General features: G+C 46.6%; 1 protein-coding gene across 1 annotated transcript in view; it reads right to left on the bottom strand.

Annotated features, from left to right (window-relative positions):
* Positions 1-6,434: 6,434 nt before the first annotated feature.
* The window catches only part of LOC138665902 (alpha-2-macroglobulin-like protein 1), a 134,014-nt gene continuing 115,855 nt past the window's right edge, over positions 6,435-24,593 (bottom strand). The window contains exons 35-37 of the mRNA XM_069753855.1: positions 16,674-16,715; positions 16,207-16,341; positions 6,435-6,614 (exon numbers count right to left, since the gene is read on the bottom strand). Of these exons, the coding sequence (XP_069609956.1) occupies positions 6,589-6,614; positions 16,207-16,341; positions 16,674-16,715 (203 nt within the window). The 3' untranslated portion in view covers positions 6,435-6,588. The remainder of the gene's footprint in view (positions 6,615-16,206; positions 16,342-16,673; positions 16,716-24,593) is intronic.

Genomic DNA, 24,593 nt, shown 5'->3' on the forward strand with positions numbered 1-24,593 from the left:
TACTTATGTTCTAATTTTAATTACCTGCTGGGAAAAGAAGGAATATCTTTCTTTTCTTCTTCATGTCCTTTAGGCTAAAATAAAATAAATAAAATAAAGTACAGTACTTGTTAGTCTAAAATACTGAATTTTCAACATAGAAATTTACAACTGTCATATTCACACAATGTGCAGTCTTTTGACACCTTTAACCCTGAAGTTGTCTTCACAAGTCCTGATTAGTGATGAGTTAGACTGTTCGGCACTGTTCAATACATGATCAAGCATATGGGTAATTGGGTTGGCTAGATACTTGATCTAGTATCACAGGTAGTGTTGAGCATTCCGATACTGCAATATCGGGTATCGGCTGATATTCACTGTATCGGAGTTCCGATACTGAGTTCCGATACTTTTACAATATTGGATACCGGAATCGGAAGTTCACATAATGCAATGAGCCAGTTTTATTCTATTCAGCCAATAAGGATCCTAAGAAGTGTGGGCACATCCTGTAAGGCATGTAAGCCATGTTAACTAATGGCATGGCTGTGATTGGCTGCCCAAATAATGTCATGATGGAGTGGGAGTGGGCGGTGTGTGGGCGGAGACTGCGTGTCTGTGTGTGGGGTCTGTGCATGACCGTTGGGGGTCTGTGCGGGCCTGGCGGGGGTCTGTATGGGCCTCTCGGGGGTCTGTACGGGCCTCTCGGGGGTCTCTATGGGCCCCTCGGGGGTCTGTACGGGCCCCTCAGGGGTCTGTACGGGCCTCTCGGGGGTCTGCGGGCCTGCCGGGGGTCTGTACGGGCCTCTTGGGGGTCTGTTCAGACCTGCCGGGGGTCTGCACAGGCCTCTCAGGGGTCTGTACAGGCCTGCCAGGGGTCTGTGCGGGCCTCTCGGGGGTCTGTGCGAGCCTTCCAGGGGTCTGTGTGGGCCTCTCAGGGGTCTGTGCAGGCCTCCCGGGGGTCTGTACGGGCCTTTCGGGGGTCTGTGCGGGCTGCCGGGGGTCTGTGCGGGCTTCCGGGGGTCTGTACGGGCCTCTCGGGGGTCTTTGCGGTCTGCCGGGGGTCTGTACGGGCCTCTCAGGGGTCTGTGCGGGCCTGCTGGGGGTCTGTACGAGCCACTCGGGGGTCTGTGTGGGCCTGCCGGGGTCTTTGAATCTGTGTGCAGGCATCGTCCGATGGGACTACAAGTCCCATCAGGCTATGCCTGCTATAATGACAGTGATTGACACATTAGCCAATGATGGGACAGTAGTAGTCCCATCATCCGGCTAATGTGTTGAATGTAAAAAAAAAAATACACAAACATACATACCACATACAACATACTACATACAAACTACATACATACAACATACTACATACATACTACATACATACAACATACTATATACCAGTGGTCCCTAACTCCAGGCCTCGAGGGCCGCCAACAGTGCAGGTTTTCAGGATTTCCTTATTATTGCACAGGGGTTGGAATCATCACCTGTGCAGATGATCACATTACCACCGATGCAATACTAAAGAAATCCTGAAAACCTGCACTGTTGGCGGCCCTCGAGGCCTGGAGTTGGGGACCCCTGCTATATACTATATACATACATACTAAATACTACATACATACATACATACAACATACTACATACAAATGTAACGGACCGTTATGCCGGTCGCTGCTCGAGAACAGAATACGGCGCTGCTATGAATGACTCAGAGCACAATATGATATTAAACCAACTTATAACTTATGCAAAAAATGACAGAATTTTCTCTCCCAACACAATATGGGCCACAACAGCCACAACTCACAGAATGCAAGTTATGCAGCCTGAGAGACCCCAAGTGCCAGCTTCACAGACAGGAATCAGACTACCCCACAACTATACCACTCCCTCCCTTATGTGTAATGGGCCTACACGGGGTTATACTGTGCCTGTGACACGTGGTCCTCTCAGGAATACAATCTTACACCCGCCTCCTGCCTAGTTTACAATAAATCACGGGTACCCGGTTTTTCCCAACATATATATATATATATATCACAGTATATACTCAATGTATACGCAGTGCATTGTCTTATTGTTGAGCGCTCAGTGTACTCTTTTGCAATATATGCTTCAACGGCAGCGGATTAAATAGGTATTTGAGCCACCAAATCTTCTGACGCAGATCCAGATAAAGTTCACAAATAATTACAGGAATATCCCATAGCCAGAATTGTGAAGTGCAGGAATAAACACAGTGTCTATTAGTTGTCAGGCAGTTCTTAATGCAAGACTGTCCTTAATTAGGCTGTGATTCCTATCTAGCTATCCCTAGCTAACTACACAGTCGGTGACCGGTCACACTTCTCTGTTTACTCACAAGAATAGCTTTCTTGAAGTCACACAGTCCCAAAACAGGAATGCCTCAAGATCTGGATTCCCCACTCTACATCACCACGCTGCTTCTTCTCAAACACCCAGAAACTCTCTCTGAGGTAACTGTCCTGTTTCCAGAATCTTCTTGTCTTTTACTCATGGGTGACCTCCGGTGGCTGAACAAAATTACTGCAACAACATTGTAATTATCCTGTCTATTACTCAAGGGTGACCTCCGGTGGCTGAACACAGTTACTGTATCAACACTGTTTATGATAGAAAAAAGACATCACCCCTTTACACATACTACATACATACTACATACATACAACATACTACATACATACTACATACATACAACATACTACATACATACTACATTCATACAACATACTAAATACATACTACATACATACAACATACTACATACATACTACATACATACTACATACATACAACATACTATATACTACACACATACTACATACATACATACAACATACTACATACATACTACATACATACATACTGCATACATACATACTGCGTACATACATACAAAACACGACATACATACAACATACATACAACATACCACATACATACAACATACATACATACAACATACTACATACATACAACATATATACTACATACATACAACATACTATATACTACATACAGTACAGACCAAAAGTTTGGACACACCTTCTCATTTAAAGATTTTTCCGTATTTTCATCACTATGAAAATTGCAAATTCACACTGAAGGCATCAAAACTATGAATTAACACATGTGGAATTATATACTTAACAAAAAAGTGTGAAACAACTGAAAATATGTCTTATATTATAGGTTCTTCAAAGTAGCCACCTTTTGCTTTGATGACTGCTTTGCACACTCTTGGCATTCTCTTGATGAGCTTCAAGAGGTAGTCACCGGGAATGGTTTTCAATTCACAGGTGTGCCCTGTCAGGTTTAATAAGTGGGATTTCTTGCCTTATAAATGGGGTTGGGACCATCAGTTGTGTTGTGCAGAAGTCTGGTGGATACACAGCTGATAGTCCTACTGAATAGACTGTTAGAATTTGTATTATGGCAAGAAAAAAGCAGCTAAGTAAAGAAAAACGAGTGGCCATAATTACTTTAAGAAATGAAGGTCAGTCAGTCCGAAAATACAGAAAAATCTTTAAATGAGAAGGTGTGTCCAAAAAATTGTGAGCCCATCCACCAAACGTCAAGGTAATCTCATGGATCGGATGGGTCCCTGTCCTGTCTGCCTAGTGTGAACACTTACCTCTGGCTAATAACATGGTAAAGCCTGCATTTATAGGAAGGTCGGAACCAACTGTGTTTGGATGTAATTAAAATCACAGCACGGTGAAGGGCGGGGCGTTCAAGTCAGAAAAAATAGTACATAGCATGCTCTGATCTTAATTACATCCAAACACAGCTGGAGAGAAGAGGATATGAGGGGGAGACCAGCCCCAAGCAGGCTGCCTCCTTCTGAGGCGCAGAGACCGGTATCCGGAAAACGAGGTTGTAAGGACCTCTATGACTTATGCCAGTGGATACTTTACCACTCTATATATACTGTATATGTGGTGTGAGACTGTAGCTCTGGGACTGTACACTCAGGCAGGCAGTTAGTGTCAGTGGGGGCAATTAGCCTTTGGCTTGCTTGCAAGCACAACCCTAGTTAGGGCAATAGTTTTTGTGTACAGCGCGACTCTGTGCGGCAACAGAGATCGCTTTCAGTTCAAACGAGGTGAAGCTTAACCCACGTGTAGGCTCAGAGGTTATCCGCCATTACTTTGCAGCAGATATCTCTGCACGGTGGACTCCGGGCTGTGAATGCACCTTGTTGCTTGAGCGTTCCGCTAACCCTAACACCATGGCTTCTTCATTCTCTTGTTTCAACCACTGAAGCAAAACAAAAATCGCTATTTTTTATGTTTTGCATTGCAAAAAATATTAAAATTGCCAAGGACCAGCAAAAATTAACGATATGTCTGGGCTCTGGACTGGAGCTTCCCATTGCTTCTTTATTAGCCATACTGTCTGGGCACTTCCCCTTTGCTTAGTTACCAAATCTGTTGTCACTTCACAAAAGGGGACACTTTTTGATGGTTAAAAGAAGCTATTTCATTGATTTTTCAGTTTGCAAACGCCACAACTTCTGCTACTCACCAAAAGTTGATCATTTTTGAACGCCAGATTGTCAAAAAGCAATTTATTTTTTGCACACACTACATGTGTGTAACGCTCCAGGGTCCTGGTCGTCGCAGTGGTATTGCTTTCCTCTCGGGGAGAGTGATGCTTCGTTTGGAGGCAAGGAATGATAACTGCATCCAGGTAACACAAACATACAACACTCATTCACACTCCAGACCACCAGGGTGAGCTTCTGCTCCTATTTATTAGGTCACTTCCCACATATCTATAATATAACGCTGGGAGCGTCACTCTGTCCGAAGCCTTTATAGACTGCGTCTGAGCCTCACAGAGTGACGCTCCCGGGAGATCGCGGTGTGCGTTCACACTGAACGCACACCGTGATCTCCAACAGAGAAGCAGGGACCGCCAGGAGGGTGAGTATCGGCCATATTCACCTGTCCCCGTTCCACCGCTGAGCGCCGCCATCTTCCCGGTCTTCGGTCTGTGACCTTCAGTTCAGAGGGCGCGGTGACGCGCTTAATGCGCGCCGGTGCCGCCCTCTGACTGAACACTCACAGCCAGGAGACCGGGAAGATGGCGGCGCGCAGCGCTGGAACGGGACAGACAGGTGAGTATAGGAAGTGCTGGGGGGCCTGAGCTGGCGGCGATACCGGCACCTGACCCCCACAGCGTGCCGGTGTCCCCGCCTGCTCAGGCCCCCCAGCACTCGGCGCCGAGCGGGTCAGAGGCAGTATGGGGACGCAGGATGGAGCAGCACATAAGGATGGGGACGCAGAATGCAGCAGCACATAAGGATGGGGACGCAGGATGGAGCAGCACATAAGTATTGGGGACGCAGGATGGAGCAGCACATAAGGATGGGGACGCAGGATGGAGCAGCACATAAGGATGGGGACGCAGGATGGAGCAGCACATAAGGATGGGGACGCAGGATGGAGCAGCACATAAGGATGGGGACGCAGGATGGAGCAGCACATAAGGATGGGGACGCAGGATGGGAGCAGCACATAACAGGATGGGGACGCAGGATGGAGCAGCACATAACAGGATGGGGACGCAGGATGGAGCAGCACATAAGGATGGGGACGCAGGATGGAGCAGCACATAAGGATGGGGACGCAGGATGGGAGCAGCACATAACAGGATGGGGACGCAGGATGGAGCAGCACATGAAAGGATGGGGACGCAGGATGGAGCAGCACATAAGGATGGGGACGCAGGATGGAGCAGCACATAAGGATGGGGACGCAGGATGGGAGCAGCACATAACAGGATGGGGACGCAGGATGGAGCAGCACATGACAGGATGGGGACGCAGGATGGAGCAGCACATGACAGGATGGGGACGCAGGATGGAGCAGCACATGACAGGATGGGGACGCAGGATGGAGCAGCACATGACAGGATGGGGACGCAGGATGGAGCAGCACATAAGGATGGGGACGCAGGATGGGTGCAGCGCATGACAGGATGGGGACGCAGGATGGGAGCAGCGCATGACAGGATGGGGACGCAGGATGGGAGCAGCGCATGACAGGATGGGGACGCAGGATGGGAGCAGCACATGACAGGATGGGGACGCAGGATGGAGCAGCACATGACAACTGTCCTTGGTGGATGGGCTTATTCTGGTGTGAAGTTGTAGAGTCGGACTATTTAACTCTGTCCAGTCCTTCTCCACTCTCCACCACCATTCTCTCACAGCACTAGTCTCGCAGAGACACAGTGGAGGACATACTGCTGCAGGTCCACCTCCTCTGTATTCTATTTATGGTTTTAGAGGAACTTTTTTAGACTGTGGAGGATTCTGACATGGACGAGTTAAATTTCATTTTTACAAAAATGTACACTTGTATATACAATCTATTTTTTTTTCCTTTTTTAAGTTCACATCAGACTGACATAAGACAAGACTCGGGTTAGAAGGACACTTTCGCTTTTTATTGATTATTTAAAAGCCACACAATGTGATGGTGTATCTGTCTGATCCTTCTTCCCGCTCTTCGTATAATTTTCCTAGTCTGTTACAAATAGAAGAGGTCACTGAGGCCATATGCAGTTACTGAACTTTGGTTAATGCTTTTCTATCTTCTTAAAACCTGTGAAAAATACAAAAATTTTGTAGATCAAAATAAATATTTACATTAGACCTTTCTGGAATATTCTAGACTTAATTCCCAAGCTGAATCTGTCAAGTCATTTATATTATCTAGTATGTAGATATCTATATTGATCTGATCCTTTCAATCATAACTGGACACCCCTCATGTATGACCCTTTGGTGCTCAAAAAAAATGGAAGGATACTAACCTCCTGGCATGGAGCCGCTTTTCAGATCTCAGCCTTGTGTTCCCCCCCGCTGGTCTCATGACAAACATGATCACATGACTGTTGACGCCAATCGGCAGCTACCTATCGTTTGCACCTTTGCAATACTGTAGTAGCGAAACACTCTACAGAATTGTGGAGACAGCGAGTGATCAGCTGCCACTGAGACCGACATAGCGGAAGACGGGAGCTGTTCCTTGAGATAAGCATGTATATATATTTTTTTTATTTGGCACCAGCAAGGGGCTATAAGTTGGGGTTTGTTTAGTAGTGATTGCCTGCAGTGGTCTATGTCACGCCACTGCTGTAATCTGTTAACAAAGCACAGAGTAACTGTTGAGAGGCATCGCTAGATCTGGGGAGGATGAGTAAAGTAATCTTTTTTATTTTCTGCAAGTCTATGGATAAATAAAAATTTTTCCAAGACTATTCAGTAGTGGCTCTACTTGAGGAATTAAACTCTCCACAGAATTGCAGTAGGGTGTTTGACAATTGAGTTTCTAAATCAATCCATCTCTTTAATCATTTAAGGGATGGGTGATTTTTTAATTTTTTTGCTTTCAATTTTTCCTCCCCTTCTTAGATGAGCTGTAACTCTTCACTTTTCTGGCAATATACCGTATATGTATGAAGATGAGATTTTTGTTAGATGAGTTGTAAATAAGAATTACAGTTTTTGAATTTACCCATATTGTTTGCTGAAAATAGGGAAACATTCCAAGTGCAGTGAAATTTTGAAAAAAGCCTCCATTCTGCCATTGTTTTATGGGTTTTGATTTTACGGTGTTTGTTATGCAGTAATAAGACCTGACAAGATGCTTACAGCAAACTGAACTTCATAAATGTGCATTTTGATTTTTGTCACCATTTTCTATAACCTGCACCTTTATTATTTTTCTGATGAGATTGAAGATATAGGGAATTTGTGGATTCCTCTCGCGCTGCTGATTATTGAAGACGTCAATTCACAGGAAATTATTAACATGCGGTTTTTATTCAACACGTTTTGAAGTGACATACACTTTCTTCTGCTGGAAACTACCACATAGCACATATCAATTTATTATTTTTCTGATGTTGGAACTGTGTGAAGACTTGATTTTGCTTTTCAAGCTGTAGTTTTATATTGATAATACTTTGCGGGTATAAACTTTATTTTGATTGCCGATTGAAAACGTTATTATATTTTTGGGGAAAAGCGCTGCAAAATTGCATTTCTGTAGTTTTACATTTATTTTTCAGTGCTCACCTTACAAGATAAATATTTAGATATGTTATTAGCTATGGCAATAAATGAGGCAACATCAAACACTTAACTTTTTTTTTTTTAGCTTTATAGTTATCTATTTCTGTTTAGGGAATATGAATATGAATATATATATATATATATATATATATATATATATATATATATATATATATATATATATATATACAGTACAGACCGAAAGTTTGGACACACTTTCTCATTTAAAGATTTTTCTGTATTTTCATGACTATGAAAATTGTAAATTCACACTGAAGGGATCAAAACTATGAATTAACACATGTAGAATTATATACTTAAGAAAAAAGTGTGAAACAACTGAAAATATGTCCTATATTCTAGGTTCTTCAAAGTAGCCACCTTTTGCTACTGCAGCTGGAGGAGAATGGGAGACCGCAGTGGACATGGTTCAAGATTCCCCCTGTACAGTGGTGGAAACTCGACACCTAACAGTTATAGAGATGTGTCTACTGCTAGAACTCTGTGTGGCATTGACCTGGTCTCTAATCTGAGCTGCTGGTAATCAGAAGCAGAGGTGACTCTTGGTCTTCTTCCTTGGGGTGGTCCTCATGTGAGCAAGTTTCTTTGTAGTGCTTGGTGGTTTTTGCAACTGCACTTGGGGACACTTTCAAAGTTTTCCCAATTTTTTGGACTGACTGACCTTCATTTCTTAAAGTAATGATGGCCACTAGTTTTTCTTTACTTTGCTGCTTTTTTCTTGCAATAATACAAATTCTAACAGTCTATTCAGTAGGACTATCAGCTGTGTATCCACCAGACTTCTGCACAACACAACTGATGGTCCCAACCCCATTTGTAAGGCAAGAAATCCCACTTACTAAACCTGACAGGGCACACCTGTGAAGTGAAAACCATTTCCGGTGACTACCTCTTGAAGCTCATCAAGAGAATGCCAAGAGTGTGCAAAGCAGTCATCAAAGCAAAAGGTGGCTACTTTGAAGAACCTATAATATAAGACATATTTTCAATTGTTTCACACTTTTTTGTTAAGTATATAATTCCACATGTGTTAATTCATAGTTTTGATGCCTTCAGTGTGAATGTACAATTTTTATGAAAATACAGAAAAATCTTTAAATGAGAAGGCGTGTCCAAACTTTTGATCTGTACTGTATATTTTTCTGTTTTTGAAACGTTATTTAATTTTCTTAGGTGACTTGAACCCAAGATAACTTGATTGCCTATTCACTGCACTGCAGTATACTGTGAAAATGATAATCTCATATAAAGTTCAGTCACAGTCTGGTAGGAGTCGAGTTTCCTCTGCTGCACAGGGGGAATCTCGATCCGTCTCCGCTGCGGTCTCCCATTCTCCTCCAGCCGCAGTGGAGTCTGCTCAGCAGGGACGTCGATCCCAGCGTCTCACTCAGTCTGACTCTGTGCGAAGAGTTGCTGCTGCTTCTGCAGTCTCTGCCATTAAAGTCAGTGCTGGTCAGCAGCGAGCGGACTTCTCTGGGACTAAGTCCTTGTCTGCACGTACTGAGCATGCCCAGGGTAAGATCTCCCGTTGGAGATCGAGGGTCATGTGCTCAGGCTCTGCAGCACATTCCATTGGTCCTCTTGGCAGGTCTTGGAAGGGCAAAAGTGCTGTAGCCACTTCCTGTGCTGCAACTATATAAACTGCGCATGACCGCACGGCCATGCGCTAGTATTGTCTCATAATGTTATACGTGTGTGTGTAGATGAATGTATGTCGATGGATGAAAGCTCCTAAATATCCCTCCCTAGAGTTGTTGTCTGCTCGCGGATGTTGGTAGCTATCTAGCGCCCGACTAATCATCTGCACGATACACACATTACAGCGTCCTCTTGCTGTGTCCGCCTGTACGGCGCCGTGCGCTTGCCTTGTGCTTTCAATACTCAAGCCAGTGTGGTTGGTGGCGTCCGTCAGTGCGGCATTGCTCGCACTCCTGTGCATTTATATATTTATACTTAGTTTCCTTACACACCCAGTTGTGGTGTAGTGCCAGCGAGGGTCTAATTGGACTTCAATCCCAGTTGGGGTTAAGTACGCTGACTACTCGCTCGCGCATTAGGTGCGGTACCGCGATCCTGTGACGCAACAGGATTGCTCCCTTCACGCTGGGTGAGGTTGAACCCACGTGTATATACTTTAGTGTACCGCCATATAGTCTGTATTTCACCTGCACGTTGGACCCCGGACTGCGAACGCATCTATATCACCTTTCTTGGTGCGTTCCGCCAGTCCTAACAGAATACTAGCGCCAGGGTCTGGCTAGTAAATGATGGACGATCAGCATTCACAGCGGTACATCCAGCAGCTGGAGGGAAGGTTGGCGGCTCTTGAGCGTTCAACTTCAGCTGTGGATGTCACTGCTGTCGCTGTTCAGGCTGCTAGTGTTGCTACAGCCACCTTGTCCACTGCCGCTCCTGTCCCGACTCTAACTCGCCTCCCGCTTCCAGAGAAATTCTCTGGTGACAGTAAGTCTTGTAGGGGTTTCGTGAGTCAGTGCTCTATCCATCTCGAGCTTCTGGCCTCTCGTTTCCCTACAGAGCGGGCTAAGGTGGGATTTATAGTGTCTCTTCTGTCGGACAGAGCGTTGCACTGGGCTACGCCGCTATGGGAGCGTAGCGATCATGTGGTGCAGAGTGCTCCGTTGTTTCTGAGCACTCTGAAACAGGTCTTTTTGGGACCTCGTGTCACCCATGATACGGCGCTCCAATTGTTGGCATTGACTCAGGGCTCGTCCTTGGTCAGTCATTTTGCCGTCCACTTCCGCACCTTAGCATCTGAGCTGGAGTGGTCGGATAAAGCCCTCATTCCAATATTTTGGAGGGGGCTGGCTGACCACGTTAAGGACGCCCTGGCCACTAGGGAGATTCCCGCCACACTGGAGGAATTAATTACTCTATCCACTCGTATTGATCTCCGTTTTCACGAGCGGAGGTTAGAGCGAGCCCAGTGTAGGCAGAGGTTTCGGCTGGCTCCCACCTTCGCCAAACCTTTGGAATCTCCAGATCAGGCTCCTGAGCCCCATGAGCCTGTGGTAGAGTCTCGAGCAGGATCTAAGTCCCGGACCGCTCGTGCACTCCAGATTTGTCATCTTTGCCAACAGTCTGGACATCTTGCCTCCAGATGTCTCCAGCGGTCGAGGAAACGTCAGCGTCTAGTGGTAGTTGGTGGAGGTGCACTAGACACGGCGACGTTTGCCTCCAAATTGTCCTTTAAGGGGACAATAACATTGGGCTCATCCTCTCACTCGGTGGAACTCTGCGTGGATTCTGGGGCGGAGGGCAATTTTATGTCTTCAGCCTTCGCCCAGCGTCACGCAATTCCTCTGGTCATGCTATCTCAACCAGTAACGGTACGAGTGGTGAATGGGTCGACACTGCCCACACAGATTACACATCAAACTATCCCTTTTACTCTGTCCATGTCACCATCTCATCAGGAGATTATATCTCTACTCGTCATTCCTGAGGGAATTGATGAGGTTCTCTTGGGGATACCTTGGTTACGGTACCACTCTCCTCACATCGAGTGGTCCTCAGGCAGAATTCTGGGATGGGGTGAATCTTGTGGGAACAGGTGTCATCGAGAGTGCATTCAGGTTACTACTACAGAGGTACCCGCAGATCTCTCCTCTCTCCCCAAGCAATATTGGTCTTATGCAGACGTGTTCTCCAAAAAGGCAGCGGAGACTCTTCCGCCCCATCGCCCCTATGACTGTCCTATTGATCGCTTGCCTGGTGCTGAGCCTCCCCGGGGTCGAGTCTATCCATTATCTCTCCCGGAAATGGAGGCAATGTCTCAGTACATACAAGAGAATCTGGCAAGAGGGTTCATCAGGAAGTCAGTGTCACCTGCTGGGGCAGGGTTCTTTTTCGTGCAGAAGAAGAATGGAGAACTACGTCCATGCATAGACTACAGGGGTCTTAATGCTATCACAGTTAAGAACAAATACCCTTTGCCGTTGATATCTGAGCTTTTCGATAGGCTTTGGGGAGCTAGAGTGTTTACTAAACTAGATCTGCGGGGTGCTTATAACCTGATTCGCATCCGTGAGGGGGACGAGTGGAAAACGGCATTTAACACCAGAGATGGGCACTATGAGTATCTGGTGATGCCCTTCGGGCTCTGTAATGCACCTACCGTTTTCCAAGACTTTGTCAACGACATCTTCCGGGATATGCTTTCCACCTCGGTTGTAGTCTATCTGGATGATATTCTCATCTTTTCTCCAGATATTGACTCCCACCGGAGAGATGTTGGCAGAGTCTTCGACCTCCTACGGGCAAACTCTCTTTATGCAAAGTTGGAGAAGTGTGTGTTTGAGCAGGAGTCCTTGCCTTTCCTGGGCTATATCATCTCCGCCCAGGGATTGGCTATGGATCCTGCCAAACTACAGGCTGTGATGGACTGGCAAGAGCCCCATTCTCTTAAAGCGGTGCAGCGCTTTATGGGGTTCATAAACTATTACCGTCAGTTCATTCCCCACTTCTCAACTCTGGTAGCTCCCTTGGTAGCCCTCACCAAGAAGGGAGCGAATCCCAAATTGTGGTCGGAAGAGGTCTCCAAGGCCTTCACTTCTATTAAGTCCCACTTTGCTAGCGCTCCCATCTTACATCGTCCCGATGTGGATAAGCCATTCCTAATGGAGGTGGATGCCTCGTCCGTTGGTGCTGGAGCAGTCCTCTACCAAAAGGATGCTCAAGGTCGGAAGCATCCATGCTTCTTCTTCTCCAAGACCTTCTCGCCAGCGGAGAGGAACTACTCCATCGGGGACAGGGAGTTGCTAGCAATGAAGTTGGCCTTTTCGGAGTGGAGACACCTTCTGGAAGGTGCGCGGTTTCCCTTCCAAGTTTACACAGACCACAAAAATTTGGTCTATTTGCAGACAGCCCAGGGGCTAAATTCTCGCCAGGCCAGATGGTCCCTGTTCTTCTCCCGGTTCCACTTCTCCCTTCATTATCTCGCCGGGGAGAAGAATATCCGTGCTGACGCTCTCTCTCACTCCCTTATGTCAACTGAGGAGGAGGAAGAGGAGCCTCGGCTTATTGTCCCTTCCGAGAGCCTGAGAACCGTGGCGCCGGTTTCGCTAGAGTCTGTGCCTCCGGGCAAGACTTTTGTGCCCATTAATTTGCGACCGGAGGTTCTCTCTTGGGCTCATTCGTCCAGGGTGGGTGGACACTTTGGGACAAAGAGGACATCTGAGCTACTGGCGAGGACGTACTGGTGGCCGCATATGGTCCGGGATGTCAGGGATTATGTTCTGGCGTGTGTTTCCTGCGCCAAAAATAAATCTCCGCATCAAAGGCCAGCTGGTTTGCTCTATCCCTTGCCGGTGGCAGATAGGCCCTGGGAGATGGTCGGGATGGACTTTGTTGTGGGTTTGCCCAAGTCTCGCGGCTGTACCATCATTTGGGTCATCACCGATCATTTCTCAAAAATGGTACATTTGGTGCCGCTGCCGCGGGTTACCTTCTGCACGGGCCTTGGCAGCGTTGTTCATTAGACATATCTTCCGCCTGCATGGTATGCCAGACAAAATTGTCAGTGACCGGGGTCCCCAGTTTGCGTCTCGGTTCTGGAGAGAGCTCTGTCGTCTTCTCAGTATTGAGTTGAATCTCTCTTCCGCTTATCATCCCGAGACGAATGGGTTGGTAGAGAGGGCCAACCAGACCTTGGTCACATACCTGCGACATTTTGTTTCAGCCAGGCAGGATGATTGGGCATCCTTGCTATCATGGGCAGAGTTTGCACTGAACAACGCCGTAGCCGACTCCACTGGACAAACCCCATTCCTCCTCAACTATGGTCAGCATCCACGGGTGCCTGTGCCCATGCCCGTGTCTTCCGCCGACTCCAGGGTGGCAGACTGGGCTGTGGAGGCACGGGATATTTGGGACCGCACTCAGGATGCCATTCGGGCCTCTAAGGAGAGAATGAGGTCCTCCGCCGATGCTCATCGGCGCCCCGCTCCGACCTTTGCTCCTGGCGACTTGGTGTGGCTCTCCGCCCGTAACATCAGGCTGCGAGTTGAGTCCACTAAATTTGCTCCTCGCTACTTGGGCCCATTCAAGGTCCTCGAGCAGGTTAATCCTGTGGTCTATCGTTTGGCCCTTCCGCCACGCCTGGGTATCACCGACACTTTTCATGTGTCCCTCTTGAAACCCGTGTATATGTCCCGGTTTTCCGAGTCATCTGCTGGGACATCGGGTTCGTCTACGGACGATTATGAGGTGAACGCTATCTTGGCGTGCAAGGTGGTGCGTGGTAAAAAATTTTATTTGGTAGACTGGAAGGGTTATGGCCCCGAGGACAGGTCCTGGGAGCCTGTTGAGCACATTCGGGCTCCGCAGCTCATTGCTGCCTTCGAACGTAGCGAGGCCCAAGGAGGGGGGCCCTAGGAGGGGGGGTAATGTTAGGAGTCGAGTTTCCTCTGCTGCACAGGGGGAATCTCGATCCGTCTCCGCTGCGGTCTCCCATTCTCCTCCAGCCGCAGTGGAGTCTGCTCAGCAGGGACGTCGATCCCAGCGTCTCGCTCAGTCTGACTCTGTGCGAAGAGTTGCTGCTGCTTCTCCAGTCTCTGCCATTAAAGTCAGTGCTGGTCAGCAGCGAGCGGACTTCTCTGGGACTACGTCCTTGTCTGCACGTACTGAGCATGCCCAGGGTAAGATCTCCCGTTGGAGATCGAGGGTCATGTGCTCAGGCTCTGCAGCACATTCCATTGGTCCTCTTGGCAGGTCTTGGAAGGGCAAAAGTGCTGTAGCCACTTCCTGCGCTGCAACTATATAAACTGCGCATGACCGCACGGCCATGCGCTAGTATTGTCTCATAATGTTATATGTGTGTGTGTAGATGAATGTATGTCGATGGATGAAAGCTCCTAAATATCCCTCCCTAGAGTTGTTGTCTGCTCGCGGATGTTGGTAGCTATCTAGCGCCCGACTAATCATCTGCACGATACACACATTACAGCGTCCTCTTGCTGTGTCCGCCTGTACGGCACTCCTCTGCATTTATATATTTATACTTAGTTTCCTTACACACCCAGTTGTGGTGTAGTGCCAGCGAGGGTCTAATCGGACTTCAATCCCAGTTGGGGTTAAGTACGCTGACTACTTGCTCGCGCTTTAGGTGCGGTACCGCGATCCTGTGACGCAACAGGATTGCTCCCTTCACGCTGGGTGAGGTTGAACCCACGTGTATATACTTTAGTGTACCGCCATATAGTCTGTATTTACTAGCAGCAGGTTTTCACCTGCACGGTGGACCCCGGACTGCGAACGCATCTATATCACCTTTCTTGGTGCGTTCCGCCAGTCCTAACACAGTCTGTGTTTCATAGGAGTCTTAACATAGCAGATATGTGGCTTCAGCAGTCCGCAACTGCATCGCATGGAGGGTCTATGGCCATCAGAAGTGACGGCCGCCATTTTAAAAGCAACCGTCATACTTGATGATGGTGTTTAGGAGGTTGAACTGATGTGCTCATAGCTAGGTCAGTTACTTTTGGGTGCCAGCTATGTAAGAGAGACTTCACCTGTGCTTCATGGAGCAGTCTCGGTTCCTGAGCCCGATACATATACAGTAATGATAGTGCACAGACACTGCACATGTATATGGGCTGTCTTTAGGGAGTTAGATATCTCCAGTCACAGAATGTTCTACATCAGACTACATCAGTGTACAATAAAGGGTTCTGATTAGTGATGAGCGAGTATACTCGTTTCTCCGGTTTTCCCAAGCACGCTCGGGTGATCTCCAAGTATTTGTTAGTGTTCGGAGATTAAGTTTTCATCTCCTCGGCTGAATGATTTACAGCTATTAGCCAGCTTGATTACATGTGGGGATTCTCTAGCAACCAGGCAACCCCCACATGTACTCAGACTGGCTAATGGCTGTAAATCATTCAACTGCAGCCGATGAAAACTTAATCTCTGAACACTAACAAATACTCGGAGATCACCCAAGCATGCTCGGGAAAACCCGAGCAACGAGTATACTCGCTCATCACTAGTTCTGATATGATACCAAGAAATGATAAAAGTGATGCACTGACAAAAAAAAAGTTTTAAGAGTACGGAGAACATTAAATGTGAAGTCGTACCATGGAAGAAACACCATTTGGTCTCATGGATGCTGGAGTCAAAGCAGCAGCCTTTCTGTTCACACTGGTCCTTCGTTATTCTTGCAAATCCACAATCCTCTCTCTCGGTAGGAGATAATGCACAGTGAGCTACAACTGAACATGGACAAGTCATAAAAATGTCATCTATTACAGTATAAAGAACCATAGAGATCATGCAGAAGTTAGTTTGCAAAATAGACCAAGAGTGTAATACACTAATAGGATAAGATACACAATTTTATTTCAAATAAAGACAGATAGGACAAAGTATTATAAAAACAGGGGTGTCTCAAAAAATAAAAAACACACATGGGGAGAGGAGCAGCAGTGTTAGGACAGAATAAAATTCCTGCATTCCTGAGTAATTAGCATTTTAATTCACACGCAAAGGCAATCAACCACTGATTTTAAAACCAATGACAAAATATTCAGAGATGATTCCTTACCTGAATTCCATGGGGCATGATACTCCACCACTGTATGCTCATCTGCAATAGAAATATATATTGATTATAATTCAGGAGCAAAAAAGACTGACAAATTTGGGTAGAAATATCTAGTCACTCCAAGAAAATAGGCTATTGGTGCCAGGGCAGAATTAATATTGGTGAATAACAACCTCATATTGACGATTGAATCATGGCTTTATCATAAATTGAAAGGAAAAGAGCTCAAACTCTTAGGGTACCGTTACACTATACGATTTACCAACGATCACGACCAGCGATACGACCTGGCCGTGATCGTTGGTAAGTCGTTGTGTGGTCGCTGGAGAGCTGTCACACAGACAGCTCTCCAGCGACCAACGATGCCGAGGTCCCCAGGTAACCAGGGTAAACATCGGGTTACTAAACCCGATGTTTACCCTGGTTACCAGCGTAAAAAAAAACAAACACTACATACTTACATTCCGGTGTCCGTCAGGTCCCTTGCCGTCTGCTTGCCGCACTCACTGACTGCCGGCCGTAAAGTGAAAGCACAGCACAGCTGTTAGAAGCAAACGCATCGCTGGATCGGTGTCACACACACCGATCCAGCGATGACAGCGGGAGATCCAGCGACGAAAGAAAGTTCCAAACGATCTGCTACGACGTACGATTCTCAGCAGGATCCCTGATCGCTGCTGCGTGTCAGACACAGCGATATCGTATGGATATCGCTGGAACGTCACGGATCGTACCGTCGTAGCGACAAAAGTGCCACTGTGTGACGCTACCCTTAGACACTCTCCATGACCCTGATGGAGCTGGGACCCTCTGCTTTAGGCAATTAATTAAAGTGGGTTATCTGATGGATCGCAGACACGAAGTCTATACACAGTATGGACAATTGTCTGGTGACTTGGACTTCTGCAAAATCATACTAATTATTTAGACATTATATAGCACTATCATTAGGGAACTTTACATATGATACTGGTACTAGGTATGCCAGCATTACTTGTGCACTATATGATGGTATTTACCTTTGCATTTTGAGGAATTCTAATTATTTAACAGTATTATTTTGACAAATGTTTGGAATTTTTATTATGTTGTATGTGCATGTTGTATTCAGCTACAGCAAGTGATACACTGATCAATACATAACACTGGCGCGTAATTTGGGATCACTGCTCTATTTGCATAGAGAGGCCACTAATGCATTAAAACTCCCAAGCTAGTGAAACAGCAGAGAGTCTATTGACATTATTGTAACACATTCTAATCAAGTGAACAGTATTCTGAAAAATTCAATGTATTGTACAGTACTGTGCAAAAGTTTTAGGAAGGTTTGTGAAAAATGCTGCAAAGAATGGTTGAAAAATTGAAGTGTTGATAGTTTATTTTTATCCATTAATAACATGCAAACTGAATGAACAAAAGAAAGATCTAAATCAAATTAGCATTTATTGCGACCACCATCTGTATTCAAAACAGCATCAATTCTTCTCAGTACACATGTACACAGATTTTGAAGGAAATTGGCAAGGAGATTGTTCAAAACATCTTGGAGAACTAACCACAGATCTCCTGTTGATATAGGCTTGCGCAAATTACATTAAGAAGGCATCTGATTGGCTCCAAATTTATTCTGCAGCTGGAAAACAACACCAGACATACTGCTAACTTCATTAAGAACAATCTTCAGCGTAAAAAAGAACAAGAAGTCCTGGAAGGGATGATATCAGGGCCGGACTGGCCATCTGGCTCTTCTGGCAAATGCCAGAAGGGCCGGTGGCAGTAGTGGGTCACTCGCCAGAGCTGACTCCCCCCCCAGCACCGACTCCCCCCCCCCGCCACCAGCACCACCGCATTCAACAATACCGGCGTCATAGACGCCAGTACAGTTGAATGCAATGATGGAGGAGAGAGCTTCTGCTGTTGCTCCCTCTCCCATCATTCCCCGCTCTGCCTCAGACACTGTGGGTGCGTGATGATGTCATATCATCACGCACATGCTGTGTAGCTGGGCAGACTGCAGCTGCTGAGACTGGAGCCAGGAGCAGCGCGGGGCACGAGGAGAGGTAAGGAGAGTTTTTAAAAACAAATATATCAATGAGTGATAACTGGATCTATTGGGGAGGCTGTATTACATTCTATGGGTGCTGTGCTGTAATACATTCCATGGGGGCTGTGCTGTATTACATTCTACTGGGGCTGGCTGCATTACATTCTATGGGGGCTGGCTGCATTATATTCTATGAGTGCTGTGCTGCTTTACATTCTATGGTGGCTAGCTGCATTACTTTCTATGGGGGCTGTGCTGTATTACATTCTATGGGGGCTGGCTGCATTACATTCTATGGGGGCTGGCTGCATTATATTCTATGGGGCTGTGCTGTATTACATTCTATGGGGGCTGGCTGGATTACATTCTATGGGGGTTGGCTGGATTACATTCTATGGGGGCTGGCTGGATTACATTCTATGGGGGCTGGCTGGATTACATTCTATGGGGGCTGGCTGCACAACATTCTATGAGGGCTGACTGCATTACATTCTATGGGGGCTGGCTGGATTACATTTTATGGGGGCTGGCTGGATTACATTCTATGGGGGCTGGCTGCATAACATTCTATGGGGGCTGGCTGCATAACATTCTATGGGGGCTAGCTGCATTACATTCTATGGGGGCTGGCTGGATTACATTCTATGGGGGCTGGCTGCATAACATTCTATGGGGGCTGGCTGGATTACATTCTATGGGGGCTGGCTGCATAACATTCTATGGGGGCTGGCTGCATTACATTCTATGGGGGCTGGCTGCATTACATTCTATGGGGGCTGGCTGCATTACATTCTATGAGGGCTGTATTACATTCTAAGAGGGTATTATATTCTATGGGGGTTGCATTATGCTCTATAAGGGGGTTACCATATATTATATATGCAGGGGCTGCATTATACTATATGAGGGGGCTGCATTATATTCTCCGGAGGGCTATATTATACTCGGGGCTACAATATATTCTGTGGGGTGGCTGTATTATGCTCTATGGGTTGGCTGCATTATACTATATGTGGGCTACATTATATTGTATTGAGGACTATGGGGAATGATTATACTATATGAAGAACTATGAGGTACATTATACTATGGCAAGTCAAGTGAATTGTACTACATTGATGATAATGGTGGGGCATTATACTATATGGAGCATTATGAGGAATGTATTATACTATTTGGAGGACTGTGGCAGTGCATTATACTATATGGAGTACTGAGGAGTGTATTATACTATATGGAGGAATTGCAGTGTATTTTAATATATGGAGGACTATAAGGAGTGTATTATAATATATGGAGGACTATGAGGAGTGTATTATACTATATGGAGGACTATGAGGAGTGTTATGAAAGGCAATTCAGTACCACAATGGACATAGCGGTCAGAGCACATACAGTGATCTGACAATAACCCAAAATCATAGAACGAGCTCTGAGACGTGGGAACTCTGCAGACCGCAATCCCTAATCCTCTCCAAACAACACTAGAGGCAGCCGTGGATTGCGCCTAACTCTGCCTATGCAACTCGGCACAGCCTGAGAAACTAACTAGCCTGAAGATAGAAAATAAGCCTACCTTGCCTCAGAGAAATACCCCAAAGGAAAAGGCAGCCCCCCACATATAATGACTGTGAGTTAAGATGAAAAGACAAACGTAGAGATGAAATAGATTCAGCAAAGTGAGGCCCGACTTTCTTAACAGAGCGAGGATAGAAAAGGTAACTTTGCGGTCTACACAAAACCCTAAAGAAAACCACGCAAAGGGGGCAAAAAGACCCTCCGTACCGAACTAACGGCACGGAGGTACACCCTTTGCGTCCCAGAGCTTCCAGCAACAAATTAGACAAGCTGGACAGAAAAAATAGCAAACAAATAGCAAAGAAGAACTTAGCTATGCGGAGCAGCAGGCCACAGGAATGATCCAGGGAAAAGCAAGTCCAACACTGGAACATTGACAGGAAGCCAGGATCAAAGCATTAGGTGGAGTTAAGTAGAGAAGCACCTAACGACCACCAGATCACCTGAGGGAGGAAACTCAGAAGCCGCAGTACCACTTCCCTCCACCAGCAGAAGCTCACAGAGAGAATCAGCCGAAGTACCACTTGTGACCACAGGAGGGAGCTCTGCCACAGAATTCACAACAGTACCCCCCCCTTGAGGAGGGGTCACCGAACCCTCACCAGAGCCCCCAGGCCGACCAGGATGAGCCACATGAAAGGCACGAACAAGATCGGGAGCATGGACATCAGAGGCAAAAACCCAGGAATTATCTTCCTGAGCATAACCCTTCCATTTAACCAGATACTGGAGTTTCCGTCTAGAAACACGAGAATCCAAAATCTTCTCCACAATATACTCCAATTCCCCCTCCACCAAAACCGGGGCAGGAGGATCAACAGATGGAACCATAGGTGCCACGTATCTCCGCAACAACGACCTATGGAATACGTTATGTATGGAAAAGAATCTGGAAGGGTCAGACGAAAAGACACAGGATTAAGAACCTCAGAAATCCTATACGGACCAATGAAACGAGGTTTAAACTTAGGAGAGGAAACCTTCATAGGAATATGACGAGAAGATAACCAAACCAGATCCCCAACACGAAGTCGGGGACCCACAAGGCGTCTGCGATTAGCGAAACGTTGAGCCTTCTCCTGGGACAAGGTCAAATTGTCCACTACATGAGTCCAAATCTGCTGCAACCTGTCCACCACAGTATCCACACCAGGACAGTCCGAAGACTCAACCTGTCCTGAAGAGAAACAAAGATGGAACCCAGAATTGCAGAAAAATGGCGAAACCAAGGTAGCCGAGCTGGCCCGATTATTAAGGGCGAACTCAGCCAAAGGCAAAAAGGACACCCAGTCATCCTGATCGGCAGAAACAAAGCATCTCAGATATGTTTCCAAGGTCTGATTGGTTCGTTCGGTCTGGCCATTAGTCTGAGGATGGAAAGCCGAGGAAAAAGACAAGTCAATGCCCATCCTACCACAAAAGGCTCTCCAAAACCTTGAAACAAACTGGGAACCTCTGTCAGAAACGATATTCTCTGGAATGCCATGTAAACGAACCACATGCTGGAAGAACAAAGGCACCAAATCAGAGGAGGAAGGCAATTTAGACAAGGGTACCAGATGGACCATCTTAGAAAAGCGATCACAGACCACCCAAATGACTGACATCTTTTGAGAAACGGGAAGATCAGAAATAAAATCCATAGAGATATGTGTCCGAGGCCTCTTCGGGACCGGCAAGGGCAAAAGCAACCCACTGGCACGAGAACAGCAGGGCTTAGCCCGAGCACAAATCCCACAGGACTGCACAAAAGCACGCACATCCCGCGACAGAGACGGCCACCAAAAGGATCTAGCCACTAACTCTCTGGTACCAAAGATTCCAGGATGACCAGCCAACACCGAACAATGAACCACAGAGATAACTTTATTGGTCCACCTATCAGGGACAAACAGTCTCTCCGCTGGACAACGATCAGGTTTATTAGCCTGAAATTTTTGCAGCACCCGCCGCAAATCAGGGGAGATGGCAGACACAATTACTCCTTCCTTGAGGATACCCGCCGGCTCAGACAAACCCGGAGAGTCGGGCACAAAACTCCTAGACAGAGCATCCGCCTTCACATTTTTAGAGCCCGGAAGGTACGAAATCACAAAGTCAAAACGGGCAAAAAACAGCGACCAACGAGCCTGTCTAGGATTCAACCGCTTAGCAGACTCAAGATAAGTCAAGTTCTTATGATCAGTCAATACCACCATGCGATGCTTAGCTCCTTCAAGCCAATGACGCCACTCCTCGAATGCCCACTTCATGGCCAGCAACGCTCGGTTGCCCACATCATAATTTCGCTCAGCAGGCGAAAACTTCCTGAAAAAAAAAGCGCATGGTTTCATCACTGAGCAATCAGAAACTCTCTGCGACAAAACAGCCCCTGCTCCAATCTCAGAAGCATCAACCTCGACCTGGAACGGAAGAGAAACATCTGGTTGACACAACACAGGGGCAGAAGAAAAACGACGCTTCAACTCTTGAAAAGCTTCCACAGCAGCAGAAGACCAATTGACCAAATCAGCACCCTTCTTGGTCAAATCGGTCAATGGTTTGGCAATACTAGAAAAATTGCAGATGAAGCGACGATAAAAATTAGCAAAGCCCAGGAACTTTTGCAGACTTTTCAGAGATGTCGGCTGAGTCCAATCATGGATGGCTTGGACCTAAACAGGATCCATCTCGATAGTAGAAGGGGAAAAGATGAACCCCAAAAATGAAACCTTCTGCACACCAAAGAGACACTTTGATCCCTTCACAAACAAAGAATTAGCACGCAGGACCTGAAAAACTGTTCTGACCTGCTTCACATGAGACTCCCAATCATCCGAGAAGATCAAAATGTCATCCAAGTACACAATCAGGAATTTATCCAGGTACTCTCGGAAGATGTCATGCATAAAGGACTGAAACACTGATGGAGCATTGGCAAGTCCGAATGGCATCACTAGATACTCAAAATGACCCTCAGGCGTATTAAATGCAGTTTTCCATTCATCTCCTCGCCTGATTCGCACCAGATTATACGCACCACGAAGATCTATCTTGGTGAACCAACTAGCCCCCTTAATCCGAGCAAACAAATCAGATAACAATGGCAAGGGGTACTGAAATTTAACCGTGATCTTATTTAGAAGGCGGTAATCTATACAAGGTCTCAGCGAACCATCCTTTTTGGCTACAAAAAAGAACCCTGCTCCTAATGGTGACGATGACGGGCGAATATGCCCCTTCTCCAGGGATTCCTTCACATAACTGCGCATAGCGGCGTGCTCAGGCACGGATAAATTAAACAGTCGACCCTTTGGGAATTTACTACCAGGAATCAAATTGATAGCACAATCACAATCCCTATGCGGAGGTAGGGCATCGGACTTGGGCTCATCAAATACATCCCGGTAATCAGACAAGAACTCTGGAACCTCAGAAGGGGTGGATGACGAAATTGACAGAAATGGAACATCACCATGTACCCCCTGACAACCCCAGCTGGACACCGACATGGATTTCCAATCTAATACTGGATTATGGGCTTGTAGCCATGGCAACCCCAACACGACCACATCATGCAGATTATGCAACACCAGAAAGCGAATAACCTCCTGATGTGCAGGAGCCATGCACATGGTCAGCTGGGTCCAGTATTGAGGCTTATTCTTGGCCAAAGGCGTGGCATCAATTCCTCTCAATGGAATAGGACACTGCAAGGGCTCTAAGAGAAACCCACAACGCTTAGCATACTCCAAGTCCATCAAATTCAGGGCAGCGCCTGAATCCACAAATGCCATGACAGAATACGATGACAAAGAACAGATCAAGGTAACGGACAGAAGAAATTTTGACTGTACCGTACCAATGGTGGCAGACCTAGCGAACCGCTTAGTGCGCTTAGGACAATCAGAGATAGCATGAGTGGATTCACCACAGTAGAAACACAGCCCATTCAGACGTCTGTGTTCTTGCCGTTCAACTCTGTTCAAAGTCCTATCGCACTGCATAGGCTCAGGTTTAAGCTCAGGTAATACCGCCAAATGGTGCACAGATTTACGCTCACGCAAGCGTCGACCGATCTGAATGGCCAAAGACATAGACTCATTCAAACCAGCAGGCATAGGAAATCCCACCATGACATCCTTAAGGGCTTCAGAGAGACCCTTTCTGAACATAGCTGCCAGCGCAGATTCATTCCATTGAGTGAGCACGGACCACTTTCTAAATTTCTGACAATATAACTCTATCTCATCCTGACCCTGACAAAGAGCCAGCAAATTTTTCTCTGCCTGATCCACTGAATTAGGTTCATTGTACAG

The sequence above is a fragment of the Ranitomeya imitator genome, chromosome 2, assembly GCF_032444005.1.
Source record: "Ranitomeya imitator isolate aRanImi1 chromosome 2, aRanImi1.pri, whole genome shotgun sequence".
NCBI classification, from domain to species: Eukaryota; Metazoa; Chordata; class Amphibia; order Anura; family Dendrobatidae; genus Ranitomeya; species Ranitomeya imitator.